The sequence below is a fragment of the Prosopis cineraria genome, unplaced genomic scaffold (assembly GCF_029017545.1).
Source record: "Prosopis cineraria cultivar Desert tree isolate PC_DT_omini unplaced genomic scaffold, ASM2901754v1 PC1, whole genome shotgun sequence".
Taxonomy (NCBI): Eukaryota; Viridiplantae; Streptophyta; class Magnoliopsida; order Fabales; family Fabaceae; genus Prosopis; species Prosopis cineraria.
The window spans coordinates 41,076,318-41,093,390 of record NW_026555332.1 but is presented as its reverse complement, the minus strand read 5'-3'; the positions used below and the strand labels follow the sequence as shown (position 1 = coordinate 41,093,390).

Genomic DNA, 17,073 nt, shown 5'->3' with positions numbered 1-17,073 from the left:
AAAAAATTAAATAAATTAATGTGAGTATTTATTTTTTAAATTTAATAAGGATATAATAGTTCATTCATTAAAAAATATATTAATAATATATTATATTTAAAAATAAAAAAATTTTAAAAAATTTTTTATATGTAGAGGTAGATGAAGTAACAAAGAGACACGTTCTGGTCACAAACCCCATGTCACCGTGTTAGGTCGGATTTGTCAAAACCTCTACAGACTCTGAACATACAGCGTGCTTACTGGATTTAAATGAAGTTTTTTTTTTTTTGGCTGAAACACTGTATTTTTTATTAATCAAAATCATATCATGAATCTCTTAATCCATGACTAACTAAAACATATTTTTATAATACTCCCTCTATTTAAAAATATAAGATATTTTTAAGGATTGAATGTTTTAAAAAATGTGCGACTTTTTAATTTTTTGAGGTGTAATCCATGCTTTTTTTTTTTAAATTACCTCTATTGATAATGACTTTTATATTTATTGTAGGATATTTAATAGGGATATATAGAAAAAATATAGGGTAGTTAAAAAGTAAGTAACTACTTTATTAAGGGTGAGATTTAATTAAAAATGTCTTATATTTTAAATAAACGAAAATATATATTATATTTACTTTTAACTTATGATGACATAGGTCCTCCCATTTCTTACACAAGTAAGTAATTTCTCGCGTGTTGTTGAATGTTGCATGTCGAAGTGACTTACTCCTCATGTATTATTATAAATCATTCTTAATATGTTTGGACAACTAAAAAAAATTAAATTATTAACTTTATTTAAAAATTTAATAAATTTTAATTTTAATCAATTATTAAATATATATATTTTAGTAGCATACTTTATCTTTTCAATATTTAATGAAAGGTAACGTGAGAAATTTATAAAAAAATTAATGATATAACTTATAAATAAGAAAAAATAAAAGTTCTCTCTCTATCCTATAAATATAATTAAAAGAGTAGGGTGAAGTAAGCTAGGCTTTTATTGGTAGCCTATGGCCTAGCTTATTTATTAAATAAGTCCAAGTTAGGTTCAAATCTTTGATTAAGCTTATTTAGTTAAATAAGTTGGTTTATTTTTACAAAGGCCAGAAGAGTTGATCTCTTATATAAAATATATTTAAGAATAAGTATTCCATTGAAAATAGTTTAAGCCATTTAATAGATACTTTTTAAACTTATGTATTTTACACTTTATTTTTTAATTTTTAAATATGAGACTTCTTTTAGTGTTTTAATATCTAGTCCATATGCTTAACAGGCTCGTCTATTTACATATATATTATTATGTAATATATTACATATACATTAGTTTAACTATTTGATTTTTAATCAATCTATTCTGTTTTATTTTCAGTTATATTTTCAATTAAATTGAACTTTAATATTGATTTTAATGTTGTTACTTTATTGTTTTATTATATTATACTCCCTCTAAGCCTATTTATGAATCATTTTAACTAATCTCATCAATATCAATACAATAAAAATATAATGAATAAAAATAACTAAAATTTTAAATATAATTCTCAAGTAAAAAGCAAAAAATAATAAATATTATAATACTATTTTTTTCTATCTTTATCTCTATTACTTTTAAAGGTAGTTTGGAGACTTCAATTTGAAATAAATCAATTCCATCAATTAATGACTTATAAAGTAAATTAGATTATATTTTTAAAAGGTAACTAATATATATAATTGAAAGAGTAGTTGATGAGCCCTCTTAATTATTTTATATTGTAATTGATGAATCATATATATATATATATATATAGACTTTAATAATTTTAAAATATATTTAAAATATTCAAAATTAATAGGTAAGTCTTATATACTTTTTTTTGGTTTTTCATATAAGAAGTTATTAACCTATTTTTTTAATAAATGAATCATTACATTCTTATTAAATCAAAAAAAATATAAATACCTTTATTAATTTACTTTAAAAATTTTATTTTATTTATAATAATTAAAAGTAAAATTAAAATATCATTATACTTTAATTAAATAATTAATTTTTATTAATTTACGTAATTTAGTTAAAGATATATCACATATAGGAACAGTGGCAGTAAATTTTAGGATAGGGTGCAGCTGTCTAACCTACTCTATTTTCACTGCTAGAAGGGCATCTATTTCCCAGCTTTTGAAAAACACACCCACTGTTAGATTATTCGTACACGGATGACTACGATCGCCGAGCCATCCAAAAGGAAGAAAACGCGGGGAATGACATGACACTTTATCGTTAAATACACACACACACACCCCTGTGTGTATAAAAAAGGCATTAATTTACAATATAATTACGTTTCCAAATTCAAAACTCTTCCAAAAGAGGCTCACACAACTATAATACTTCAATCAAACATCTTGTTAAAAATGTTTGTGCTGAGTGTTTTGAATTATCAAGTCTAGGTTGCAATAAAAAGAATTATGAAATATAAATAAAATCATTTTAAATTACTATAATTTAGTACATTATATTTAATTATATTTTAATTATATATTTTATTAATAATTTTTAATATATGTAACCTTTTCCGAGTTTAATATATGAGTTCATGTTACATGGTGAGTTTAATTAAATTTGTGAGTTTGAAAATTATAAATATCTTGTATTTAATAATTTTTGAAGAAATTAAATCATAATTCTTGATTAAACCATTTTCTTAATTCTTATGATCAGGTTAAGAAAAATATGCGTGTGGGCGGTCACACGAAGCAGCATGGCTTACCACATGAGTTTGTTAATTCTTATGATTAGGTTAATTATTATTCTTGGTTTGAGCGAACAATCCAGCATTCAAACAGTGGTCCCTGCATTCTGTATTTATAAAATATAGTAATTAGAATTATCAGCCAGAAGGGTTGGATAATGACAGAACCAACTTGTTTTGTTCGGTTCCAATTATCTTTAATTTCAACGCTCGTCATGTCTCGGCTTTCTGGGTCGACTGTGACAACTTTTCATGGAGAACCCATCTGCTTCTTCCTCATACGTCGCTGTTTATAATTCATAATTTTATATGATATATGCAACTTGCGATTATTCAACCGATTAAAATTTTAAATATTCGCACTCCGTCACCGACCTGGCGTACATCTTGGTGAAAAATAATATATAACAATTTTTTTTTTCATATTTTGAATAAATCTTTCTAAAGTTAGATGTATTATTTGCATGTAATTAAAAATTTAGGTAAATTTACAAAAAAATAAAAATAAATTGTCGTCACAATCCAAGTAAAAGACAATTAAGTATAGATATCTGCATCTGTATATAGATATTATGAAAATTTAGAATCTCGATGCAGTCTTACTTGATTTGGATTGATTCAAATTAACTATAATAAAAGTTGAAATCCTTTGGAAGTTGATGGGATTTGAATTAAGAATCATGCATGCCAACTCACGTTGAAAAATGAGAATGAGAAGGGAAAGTGTGAACGATAAGTTAAGAAATTAATCAAACACCAGAGCTCTCCACCATGCCTACTTGCGTTCGTCGGCTAAAATTAATGTGGGAAACAAGTTAAAATGATGCCCTCAAAAAGCTGCACAAAGTGATAAAGTAAATGAGCTTTGAAAATGATAGATTTGGTGTATACAGTGAGATGAGATAAAGATTGAACTACTTTATATACATTTCTTTTTAATATGACTTGGTTAAATTCAAACATTATTAGATTCAATTTTTGATAATTCTTGTAAAATGTTTTTTACATTCATGCCGACTTGTGATAGGTTTTATTGCATTTTATTTGGTAGATATAATTTTTTTTATATAAATGTGTGTGTGAGAGATAATTTCAAGCATTATTTGTGGTGCTAGGTTAAGGATTTTCTAACATAATTTTTTTCATCTACAAAATTTAAACCATCGATCTTACTTAAGAGGAATCAAGTCCTTACTTTTTCATATACTTAACCATTGATGATACTCATAACATATGATGTATCTATTAATTTAAATATTTCGTTTTGAATAAGAATTAACTACAAATTTTTAAAAATTAAGATTATTGATAAGTCTAAAGATTATTATCAAGTTTCATGAAACTAAATATTTTTTTGAAAAAAATGGTAGTACTAAATATAAAATCATGAAGATGTTATTGGAATATTTTGATTTAAACTTTTATAATTTAGGAATAACTTTTTTAGAGAAAATTATAAAATTGGATATCAATTATAATTATTAAACTAACAGATGCCTTTAAGATAATTTAAATCTTGTAAATTTTTGGATTTGGATGTAATTTTTCCTTAACCACGTTCAATATGGACCGAAAGTTACTTGGGAAAATTACATTAAAAATCTTCTAAAAAATTATTTACAGATAAGAACTGATAACAAGTTAGCACTAGGAAGCAAACAAGTCTCTGTTATTATTTTAATAGCAAACAATTTTATATTAATTTTTATTTGTGAATAATTTTTCTTAAAAAATTCTTAATAGTAATTCTTCTAATTTTTTTCACTGCTCTTCATAATTTTGAGCACCAACAACCTACTTTAATCATGCTTAAAGTGAGCTTCCCAGCACAAGACATCTCATGAAAACATTGTGTGTGTTGGGGTGGGGGTATTTACATGCTTTTTTGCGTGTAAATGTGTGTCTATTTTAAATTTTTAATTATCATCATTGCCACAGCTATCTCAAAGAAAAAAGACTTATTCTGTTAGCTTACGATTACTGTAATATTATTTTGCCACTATGCAGTAGGCATGTTTAAATTGCATATTTTCCTTTATAATTTTTTTTTTGCAAATTTTCCAGTGTATGGTTGTGGTTACAAACAAATTAAAAACAATGGATTTGAATCATCTGCTGTTCCGTGCGGCGTACACAAGGAATCAATAGCGTGAGATGTAAAAATTCTAATAAATTATATTATTCATAACTTAATTATAAATAAGATTATTAATTTCTTAAATAATGTGCTGCTCATCACATGAGATTCACGTCTAGTTCTTATAAGTAATTTCGTTTTCATCCCTTGTGCTGCAATGAAGACCCAGAAGTCAGTGTGCTGCTCATCGCACACGAAGAGTTTTACTTTTATATATATATATATATATATATATATCACGTTGGAGAAGTGCTAATAATATTTTGCGACAACCATTAGCAGCAGCGCAGGTGCATGGATGACTTTAATTTTCTGACCTTGTGACACAAATGTTTTAATATTAAAAATTTCGAGGGTATTAAAAATTTGGTATCCAAGTTTTAATATTTTAAAATATGTCCTTTAAATTGTGAAGTACCTGCCTAAGTATTAAGATTTTGCACCCTTAACCTCAAGTTTAAAATATTGCACCTCCCTCCGTCTGGGAGTATTGGCTTTGCCTTTATCTTTACTTAATTTATTATTATTTTTCTCAAAAATAGTGCATTGAAATTTTAATTTTATCAATATTAAGACATGCATATGAATATTTAATGAGATAATAATTAAAAAGTATATAGTGTTTTTAAAAGTTAAAATTATAACTATTTTTTTAAATAGTAAAGAAATTATCAATATTCAATCCTCCTGCTTGCAACTAGAAGGAGTATATATAACTCAATAATAAGCCTTGGGCAGCATGGCTAAAGTTATAAAATAGAGTGGGGCCTGCTCGTCGGCCAGTATTATCTGTGCATTATAAAGCTCCAAAACAAGACAATCTCCAAAGACATGGGTCAAGATGATTGGAGCTCAATACAATTTGCTTTTAATAATAAGATTCTCTTAGATTTATAGCTTAGCTCCTTTCAAACACATGCATGTAACAATAACATTTTAGAGTTTGAACTATTAATGCTTAAGCTGATGAAGGGCCTTGCGCTCATTAATATACCTGCACTGGCTTTTGGCCTACCTTATTTATTCATTTCAGTTTTGAAGTATATGAAAATCGAGTCGCAGTCTATAATTTTATTGGGCATCTTCAGATTTGACTGTTTTATCAGTGTAACAGTAAATACTCATTTAATTAGCACTTGAACAACTCAATCATTATATTTATAATTACAAAAAGAGAGATTTGACTACAAAAATAAAAGGAATGGCATACATTTTTCATTAGATTTTAGTTAAAATTACACGTACGTCTCTCATAAAAAAATTCACGTATATATTTTAAAATCTATGCATTTATTTTTTCTTCATAACAAAAAGTCATGTGTTTTATTAGGGTATTTTTTGCCAGAACTTTCGTATTAATTTTTCAATTAATATAACTTTATATCTTCAATATATATTTTATTTGTTAAATTTTAATGGAAGTAATTTTATTATTTTTTACGTGAGAAACTTCCGAAGGCAGAGTCTGCTGTTTCTTTTATTGTTATTCATGTTTATATGAATATGGTCCAAATAGGTTGATTGAAGATATCTTGATTAAAAAAATAAAAATTTAAAAAATGTGTGATAATAGAATTACAAGAAAGACGGTGGGAGAGGAGAGGATAAAACAATGACAAGCACAAAGTCTTCCTTGCCGAGGCTTGAAAACCAATGGCCATTCTAAAAGCCTAAAAAGAAATTAATAATTCATTTGGCCACTAGTGAATTTAATAATTTAATTGCTTTACCTTTTTAACTTTTTCTTATTTCTATATTTAGGACCCATGCAAGGTTTCCTTATATAGAAAATTAGAAAGCAATTAGTAAATGGAAATGTTCCCATAATCATGTAATTTGCCCACTCACCATGGTGCTATATACATTTTAACTTTAAGGTCATGTTTGGTATGAAGGAATGAGGAAATGGTACTAGGATTAGGACAGATGAATCTCAAGCTTTTGTGTTTCATATGTGAAAATAAAATTTTGACCCTAATCCCAATCCCACCTAGGTGGGATACCCTTGGTATTACAAAATCAAACTTGAGATTGACTTTTGCAAAGACCAAAATGCCCTCACCTTGTCTCTTGTGCACTTCATCTTCTTCCTTCACTAGTTTAAGTATCTAGATCCAACATCTTTATTCCCAAATCCATTGTTGCCATCGCTGCATTATTACCAAATCCAACATCTTCATCTTCAGTTTGAGAGATTCTAGATTTGGTTCTAAAGGATGATCTTCGTTGCTGCATTTGCGCAGATTGATCATCTTCTTCTTCAGTTTGCTTAGATTTGTCGCACACGTTTGGGGTCGCACCTTCATCTTTGATGCACTCTCCTTCTTCTCCAATCTCTTACCCACTAGCCTCTAAGTCTCACAAATGCAACTGCCTTCTCCACCTCCGATCTTGCAACAATCAACCTCTAGGCCTATCAAATGCCACCACCTTCTCCTTCTTGGATCTCACAACCACATACCTCTAGATCTCACAGCGAAGGGGTGGTGGAGTGTGGAGCATGCATGGTCGAAGAAGAAGATACTCTTTGATGCCATGGTTGCTCATAGAGAAGGTGAATGTAAAGGAGGATCAGTTACAATTTTTTTTTTAATTTTAAGGATTAGTATAGTTTTTTCATAATTTATACTTAATTGTAAAATAAAATAAAAATAAGTATTATCTACAAGTATTACCTCATACCAATCATAATTTTAAAGTCTTATTCCCATTACCAATCCTAATACCAATCCTTCTAAATTGAAGTCTATGTAAGAGGGCCTAAGGTTGTAGGTGATTAATCAAATCTAAAGAAGGTCAAACAACCCAACTGACCAGACTCTAAATTATTATTTTACTTATTTAATTCAAGGGGAAAAAAAACACCTAAGACTTGATTCTCTCTCTCATGCACAATTTTTAGTAATCAATTATACCGAGCAAATTGTTATTAATATTTTCAAGTAATGTTTGGATTAATAGATTTGAATTTGAATTCTAAATTTAAAATTTGAGAATTTGAAATTGCTAAGGGATTATGATATGAAATGGATTTGGCTTCATATTGTGTTATCCAAATCGAAATTCTCTTAATCCAAATACATCATTAACTTATTTTTGAATGTAAAATAAACTTCTGATTTGGAAAATATATATTAAATATACAGTTTTTGAGTGCTTGATAATAATAACAACCATGATAACACAGTCCTGGCATGCTGGGCACGTGGTTGATGTAAGATTTGATCACCATGTAATTGTTTCACAATCGTCGTCCACACAGTCTCAATGATTCTCCTCTTTTTAAAAGAAGAAATGGCTTTCCCTCTCTGAATCTCTGATAATGCTGGGCTGCCAAATACAGACTGATGCAAATGTCGCTTCTCTTCGGGTTCTTCGAGCTTTGAAGTGGCCGGCCATGTTATATCTAAACGCGCTTCCTGATAAATTATTCCTGCACACACACACACATATAGTTTGCTCTATGGATTGGATTCTTATCTCTAGTTAACCATGGAAAACTCATTCACGGTTTACTGGTTTGAGTTAAAATGAATTGAAAAGCTGTTAAAACGTGCAACATCTGGTTTGAGTTAAAACTGTCCCTTTCGCCATCAAAGCCGACCAGTTACGTTGGAAGTTAATGAGACAAGAAGCTTGAATATGCGCGAATCCCCTTCAGTGAAGGGCACCACAGAATTTAAAGATTAAAACTTTTTGGACCACTTTGAGACTCAGACACGTAGAGCTGCTTCTCTCTTCTTATTTTGCTGGAGAAATTAAAGATATGGCTGTTAAGCTTGAGCACCTCTCATTCATTTGTCTCTCAATAATTCGACGCTTAGCCATTTGTGGTGATCGTCTTGATCTGCTCCATCTGGGTAAGAAAAAGAGAAACTTGTCATAGCTAAATTAAACTATAGAATTTACCAGTGATATGGGTTTCAAGAAAAGCCTGAAGCTTCAAACCGAATTTGGAGCTAGAAACTAGACTTTGGCACTTATTTACAGTAGAGATAGTGCATTATATGCCAGATAGATTGCCCGGAATTCTGATTCAGCCGCGTTGGAATACAAGACTTGTCCCAATGGAATGAGATTTTAATTTTTTTCATCCTTCTTCAAGGACAAAAACTTTTAGGGAACATGGTTCTCAGTACTCTGCACTCTTGGGACCCCCCCAAAAATATCAAATGACCTCCATTATCACTATAGCTGTACACACCATTTATTTTATTATTTTATCCTCCTGTTCTATTATTGTGTTTGTAACACACTTCGTTCTTCCAAGGCCCAGTTTTTAGAACGCCTCATTATTGACTCATCACATTCATTAGAATGTGATCAAGGCCAAAGAATGAAATAGCTCTTGGTGGGAAAATATATTTTCTCTAATCTCTTTATAGCATTTCAACTAGGAACTTAGCAATAATTGAGGCAGTCTGTTGTTGTCTCCTGCATCTTATAGTGAATATAATTACAGCAATTCTTTTGTTTTTTGTTTTTTTGGTTTTCTTAATAAAGATTATATTCTTTTAATTTGTTGCTAATGCTAGTTAAGGCAAGACCACTGACTCGATCCTTTTGAAGCGCCTGCAATGCTATGCAGAGAAGCACGTGACCTTGGAATCCAAGTTATTCGTCATATCACAGCTAGCTATTAGCATTTTCTTAGGTAAATGAAAATTTTAATCATAAACAATATTACATGCTTAGTGCTTCATCGGGATTTTCCTCAGTAATCACATGATAGTGTGAAGATACAACACTTGCAACATTAATAACAGTCTTAATTAATTAAGTGGGAACGAGTCCTTTTCACACTGAAACTTATGATAAATTAAGCTAAGCGTTGTATATCAGTCATAACAAACAAAAAATGCCTACTATATATATGTGGTGTGTTCATCGAGGCCAAACTCTTGACTAATTAATTACGATTCCCAAGTAATTCCCTTTATTAATAATAAGTCAACCTCGGAACTAAAGAGCACATGTGGGCCAATAAGATATCAATCTAATAGGGTCAAAAAGCATCGACAAGCTAGTTAATGTTTGATCTGTTGACAAGAAAATGAAGCTTAGCACCACTAAAAAAACTTGTTGGTAATACCAAAAGGCCAAACTCCACACTTCTGTACCCGGGATCCAGCCTTTTTTTTCTCCTCCCTTTCACGTACAAATACACAAAAGAAAAAAGGGAAATTAAAACAACATTTTATGTTTCGTGTTTTCAGACTATATATGTATGTATATATATATATATACATGACGCGTACGCGTGTATTGGATGCAAGGTTTATAATTGGGTTGTTGAAGATTAATTTAATTTCAAACCAAGGTGATTGCTAGGATTAAGATCTTTGGCATTTCCAACCACATAAAAAACGAGTAAAATAGTAGACCCAAATCTAGAATAGAAGACAAACATGGCAAACAGATAAAGAAATGGGCCCTTTGGCTCACGTCTTACAGCTATGTGATGGGGTCATGAAGTTTTGACTTGTATAAGTGAATGAAGCAATGGTGAATGAAACAAGATCGATAAGAAGTGGGTTTAAGGCTTTGTTGTCAATTATTGAGAGAGAAGTCATTACTGTGTGCCATGTACGGTGGCCACCTACCATTGCGTTTCTTGTTCTCAATGTGTAGTTAAATTATATGTACCTTTCTGTGAAACCGCGTACGCAGGAGCTATGTAGAAGATATTGTTGTGCAGATATACTAGGAAGATTAGTGAAGTGGGGTTTAGACAGAGACAGGTTTTATAGAGATGAACACAAATTCAGATTGGTTTTAAATAATATTCCATGTCTTTCTCCAGAATGATAGGGCTGTGTGTTCTGTATCTGCAACAATTCTTCAGATCAAGATCACCGCCACTGTCATATTTCAATTATCATCAATTATCATCATACTGGACCATTCACTCAATTGCATTTAACGCGGTGAATGCGTCAAGATAATCATATATATGACATTATACCAAACACAACTGAGAGTAGGGCTTAATTATTATCAGCTTCTCATTTTGGCAGGTGAAAACGTCAAACTCAGGAGCATTTTGATGATCCACATGTTCTTGTTTGTCCCTTCATGTGAATTTACCTTCTCCCTCTGTTCAGCACATATAATAAGGTGCTCTTCCAATCCTATTTATAAGATCGAGAGAAGAGCATTTTTTGTATTTTACTTATAAGTCATATGATTACAAATTTTTTTATTTATCTTTCATTAAATATTTGTAAGAAAAAATATTCCCTTCAAACCATAATATATTTAATTAATAAAAAAATTAAAAATTTATTAAATTTTTAATAGAGTTGATAAATTTTAAAGTTTTTTAATTATGGTAAAACATGTTGGTATTTTTAATTAATTTATATCTCGTAATAAGTTAGTAATGATATTTAAAATTACATATTCTTTTTATATTTATCTTTATTTAATAGGATATTTTAATTAAAAATTCTTATTAATTATACCCCTAATTAACAGCATTTTATAAAAAAATTATTAATTATATATAATTAAAATACTCAAAATGTCTTGTGCTGTTTAACATAATATCTTAAAAAAAGTATCTAATTTAAACGGAAAGAGTAAAACCTACAATTGTGCCTCCAGCATAAAGGAGACTCTTTTTACATAATTACTGCTACTAACAGTAGTGAAATCTTGAAGCTTCAATCACATTAAATATCGGACTATTTTTATTTTTACGAATTAAAAAGAATTAGTAATTGTCACGTTATATTTTAGCATATATTCAACCTTTTCGGCAATCTAAGGATGACCGCTTATTAACGAAATTTCAAAGCTTCTTTCGTCCAGGAAATGAGACATTAAGGCGGTTTTCGTTACAAGCAGAGATCAAAATCTTTGTTTACATGCACCCACCCAAAAGATAAAAAAGTAAAAATCTTTGAGTTTTGTCTCAACACGTTTGTTTTGGTGCGACGCATAAAAAACCGCGTTGCTTGTCGATTACTTACAGCTAGCTGTACGAATCGTACCATCATTGCTTTGGTCAATTCATTCAAAGCTTCTTCCACTTTTGGACAGTCATCAAACTATACCCTCACGACTTTAGGCTGCATTAATTGAATCTTATCATCAAGATTTGGAATTTCGTGTGCAGCTATGACGATTTAGCTTGTGTTTTTATCCTGCTACTGATTTTAATGGCCCCAGAATTTGTTGATGGGATTAATTTAATGAAAAAACAGACAAAAGTTGAAGAAGAAAAGCATGAGCTGTATTCCCAAGCTTCAAGAGCTACAGCAAAATCAGAAACACGCCAATTCTGTGACTTTTACAGTGAGGTGAATGGAACAAACAAATGAGGATATTACAAACAAGAAAGAAGCTTAAGTGGGGGTGAAGTGGCTTAGTACACGAGCAGATTAAAGTGAGTAGTATCTACTGGAGAGATAAGAAACGTATTTAGTTTAGCCCTCATGAGAAAAATTGGGGAAGGGCTCACATTGACAACCCTGGAAAAATAGGATTGATTGACACAGAGAGAGACCACGCACCAGGGGGTGATGTTAATTTTGCCACAATGAGCTCTCAAATACACACTGGGCCATACTCTCTGCTTCTTGCATTAACGTGTCATCCGCAAGGAAAAACCCACCACAATCCTTTTCACCATAAATGCTGTGATACCATGGGTGAGGGTAGAGCCACCCATCCACCGGGTCAAAAAACACGAAATCGTTGCCCGGGTCGGGCGACTCGAAACTGCTCCCCAGAGGCGGCAGCTCCACTATCTCGCCCAGTAACTCCGGGGTGGACGGGTCGCCAGAGGAGGAGGAGGACATTGCCAATGACGACGACGAAGAGGAAGACGAGAGCGACTTCGTCGGAGGACTGAATACCTCCATGGCAGCGGCCTTAGCTGCGGCGGCCTGAACATCTCTGGGGGAGTTGGAAGCAGGTCGGGGCAGGGAACCCGCGAGTTCCGGGAAGTTGAGAATGGCAGAATGGCCTTTGATAGCGAGCGCGGCCACGTCGTGGGCACGCGCCGCCATCTCCGGAGTGGCGAAGGTGCCGAGCCAGATCCGGTTCTTTTTCCTGGGCTCCCGGATTTCCGACACCCACTTACCCCACGCCCTCATTCGAACCCCTCTGTACACGGGATGCTTGCTGTTGCTGCTATCCCGCCCCCGCTTGAGCTTCCTCTGTTGTGCTGGCAATGGCTCAGAAGCAGAGTTTGGCAATGACTGAGACGGAGACAGTCCAGATGTTGAGGACGAGGACGAGGACGAGGACGGAGAGTGTGAGGACCAGTTTGTGTAAATGCTTGTCTCTATCTCTGAGCAGGGTAGCTCAGCCATTGATATTGACGAGGACAGAGTGACTGAGTCGCTAGCAAGCTATGGTTCAGCTCAACGGTATCCAATTTCTTTTTTCCTTCTTCTTTCCTTTTGCGTCAAGAGGTTCAAAATAGCAACTTTGGAGTCGAGAGAATGTGATTGTAGAGGAGGAGCTTGAGGGAATGAGAAGGAGGAAGAGGGAAGAGGAGGGGTTTTAGTAGCGGAGGGAAGTGAGAGACAAACGTGGGGCTGATTTGGAAGCAGTGACCCCCACACGAATGGTTCCGCTTTCAATGCCCTTACCTTGCCCTTCATCAACCATAATATTATTATATATATGCACTCCATTTTCTTATGTTAACCCAATAAACACTTCCAAAAAAAAAAAAACCCCAATAAACACTTGTTTATTTTCATTGCATTTTCCTCGTTTCAGGTCAGAAAAATAATATGGAAGGAGGATGAATGCGAAGATGTGCAACAGTGGGGGAGCATACTTTGTATGACCGGATTAGATTCCTTCGTCCCGCATAAGAAACATATGACGTAAACTACACTTATGAATGATTTTACTTACTGTACAGTTTTGTATTTTATATTTGATTTGATAAAATATTCCATTCCGTTGATGGTATTTTCTAAAATAATCATTAACCTGTTAGCTAGGGATCAAGGGAAAGAAAATCACCATTAATGTTATATACTTCTTTCATTTTATAATGTATATATATAATATTCCAAAGTATGTAAGCCAGAGGATTTTCTAGAATACCGGCGAACAAAGCGTGGATCTGAGCTACTTAGGCTTAGATATAAGCCATACACACCCTCTTCAGACTTTGCGAGTGAAGCCCCCGAGGCTCTCCGTGTTAGGCTTTTTTTCGCCCCTTTTGATTCATCTTTTCCCACTGTGCTTGTGCATGATTATGACTGTAGAACGACGCTATTATGGTCCCCTGCTCTCTTCTTTTTTTTCTTCACTTCATTTCACTAACCTGTCCTCTCATCCCATTTATTAGTTTAGTCTTTTCTCAGTTTCTCTGTATGTACCCCTACCACCACCTGCCACTTCTCTACCTTGTTTATCACACTTTTTTTTTTTTTTCCCGGACGGTATTGTTTACCTTTACCATACTTGCATGACTGTGCTTTGTCTTCTTGCGAAGAATAAAAACAGAGTACTTCTTTCTCTTTCAGGCTTGGGTTTCTGACACGAAATTCACATTGTTCACCCATTTCATCTTTGCTCATGGTTTTTACTTTTTACTTTTTTCTTCCCCCTCGCTTTTTCTGACACAGTGTGCGGTTCCTCAATTATCTCTTCCTGATAAAATTATAAAACGACAAGAACAAAAAACATACCCATCTCTTGACTCGGGAAAATTTGGACTGGGTCAGTTCCAGCAAACTCTAGCTCGAGCTTTTCGCACTCAGTAAATTACTCAAAACGAGTTTTTGAAACCCATTTTAGACCATCAAAGCGCGATCAAGCTTGAGAATTAATTCTCAGTATTAACCTTTCAGGTTCAAGGAATAACCTAGGTTTCAGGGTTATCATTGAGTAGGTCCCAGCATGGTTACCTCTACTCTCTATACGTGGCATCTTCGGTCTGCTTGGAAGCCGTATGACTCTTGGCACGAAGAAACTAGAGATTTTCCTCAACGACAACAATGTCAATACGGCTCAATATACAACATGTATTTTGTTGTATCTCCTGAATGAAGGGCAATCCAAATTTAGAGAGTAAAGCCTCACTTATTCTTCTCTCTATTATAATTAGCAACGAAGGATCTTATCAGTTCCATGAAACTCGACTTTAAGCCATTTCTGGATACGGGGAATTGAATAATATGAGCCGACATGAATGTCCTTTCTTACACGTATCACAGAACAGACGATTCCGACTCTCCAAGATGATCTTAATGCTTCACGTTGCTGTTCAATCAAACATTAAAACAGGGGTCATTCTATAGTACAATCACCGCTACGACTTGTTTACCAGATCAATGAAAACTGAAGGACTACTACAAGTCTGAATTTTGATTTAAGTTATCAGTTTATTACCCAAAAGGAGGAGTTCAGCTTTAAAATTTTAATGACCTTATATGAAAATTGCGACATTGTTCAGTAAATGAGTATCACTTTCCTACATGCTGGTGCAAACAGAAAAAGTAAGCAAAAGATGATGAAAAGTGAATCACTTCGTTGGATATATGCTTGGGAGCTTCTGTTTTCGCTTCATCATTATCACTTAATCACTTATGACGTTCATGATTGTACCATTCATACGTGTATGAGCTGTCAATAAACAAATGTTAGTTTAGTGATTAGCTTCTCTCATACGAAAGGTTGTTTTCTTTTTTCCGTTTTCCCCCTCCTTTGGACTACAAACGCAAACACGAGTTTGACAATTTGCAAGAAGTTTGAATAATTTGCCACCCTTAGATGATGAAACGCTAATTTTCTTCTTTAGCTCCGCTATCTTAATAAATAATACAAACATGCCACGAAAACTATAGTTACCTTAAGGAAAACGAAAGATGAATCAAACACGATCTAATCTTGAATGGTTACATTTATTAAGCCTGTTGAAAATCAGATTGCACTTGGAAGAGACATATAGATTGATTCCCATGTGCATTCAAACCCCACACGGTACGTTGTATTGCATCTCAAACTATATTGAAACAAGCTATTGGGCGGATTTGTTCCTTACATCAAATAATTGCCCAGTTAAATTATATCCCTTGTGAATTATTAGTTGAAGTTGAATTCACTTCATGAGCAGGGGAGCCTGGTCACAGATGAGATGTGGCGTTCTCTAATTGATAAGTAGCAGTTAATTTGCCTTCTCCTCAAAGAGAACAACAGTGTATTTGTGTGAAAAGTTTCTCTGTCATATATAATGAAGTTCCCATTTGTTTACAATATCATGTCATTTATTACAAGAACAAACTTGAAACTGCTGGACTACAGAAATTGATTGGATTGAAGTTGTAACTTGCCACAGAGATTTTACCTAAGATGACTTTGAAATCAGTGCTATATAAGAATCAGAAAAATGCTCTGTCTTTCCAAGAGTAGAAGCAGTTGATAGAACATATACATACATACATACATATTTATATAATAATATGCAGATATATGCAGTAGATGCACGAGATTAGTTGCAGGTTACTACAGAGAGGGGCCAAAGTCAATTGAATGAGTGGAGCCATCCATTTTTGAGCTCAAAAATGTTTTTTAAAAAATGGGATGACAGTGAAATATAACGAGTTGGAATAGCACACACATGAATCATTTCTCTTCTTCTTCTTGTTTTTTTTTTCAGCGTCAATATTAATGAATGAAAAGAAATATTATTTTTGTTTTGACCCCTTATTTTTTAAAAAATAATAATAATAGTAATAATAGTAGTAATAATAATGATAATAATAATAATAATACCATCATAGTACAGGATCATGCACTGCAGAAAGAAAGATCCAAAAGGTTAGGTAGATGGTGAGATGATGCACAGGTCCAGAAGTTTAAATAGGTAGACCCAAAGCATCTCACGTATTAAATGAGGGTGGAGCCATGGAAATATAATATAAATATCTATTTAGGTATGTGATGGTATTCAGATCACATGAAATTCCGGTGGCAACCATACCGGGCAGTTTTGGGGTCCTCATTACTTGTGGAGTACAAGTCTCATTGGTTTCAGAGTTTGGTGAAAGGAGATGGAAGACAGCAAACTTACAGTACAGCTGAGGAGCATGTAACAGTCTCTTTTCATGGAATGCCAAATGGCGATGATCACCTGGAAAGTCATTTAATGTTCTCTTTACCTCCACGCCTCACATAAATGATAAATGCAACTATAGATATTATTTAATCTCCTTTCTGCTATCCCTATAC

The 17,073-nt window shown here is 32.7% G+C and overlaps 1 protein-coding gene across 1 annotated transcript; it reads right to left on the bottom strand.

Moving 5' to 3' along the window:
* Nucleotides 1-12,091: 12,091 nt before the first annotated feature.
* On the bottom strand, nt 12,092-13,454 carry LOC129287035 (ethylene-responsive transcription factor TINY-like). Its single transcript, XM_054923181.1, has one exon. The coding sequence runs from the start codon at nt 13,188-13,190 to the stop codon at nt 12,399-12,401; it is 792 nt and encodes a 263-aa protein (XP_054779156.1). The 5' UTR covers nt 13,191-13,454; the 3' UTR covers nt 12,092-12,398.
* Nucleotides 13,455-17,073: the final 3,619 nt, after the last annotated feature.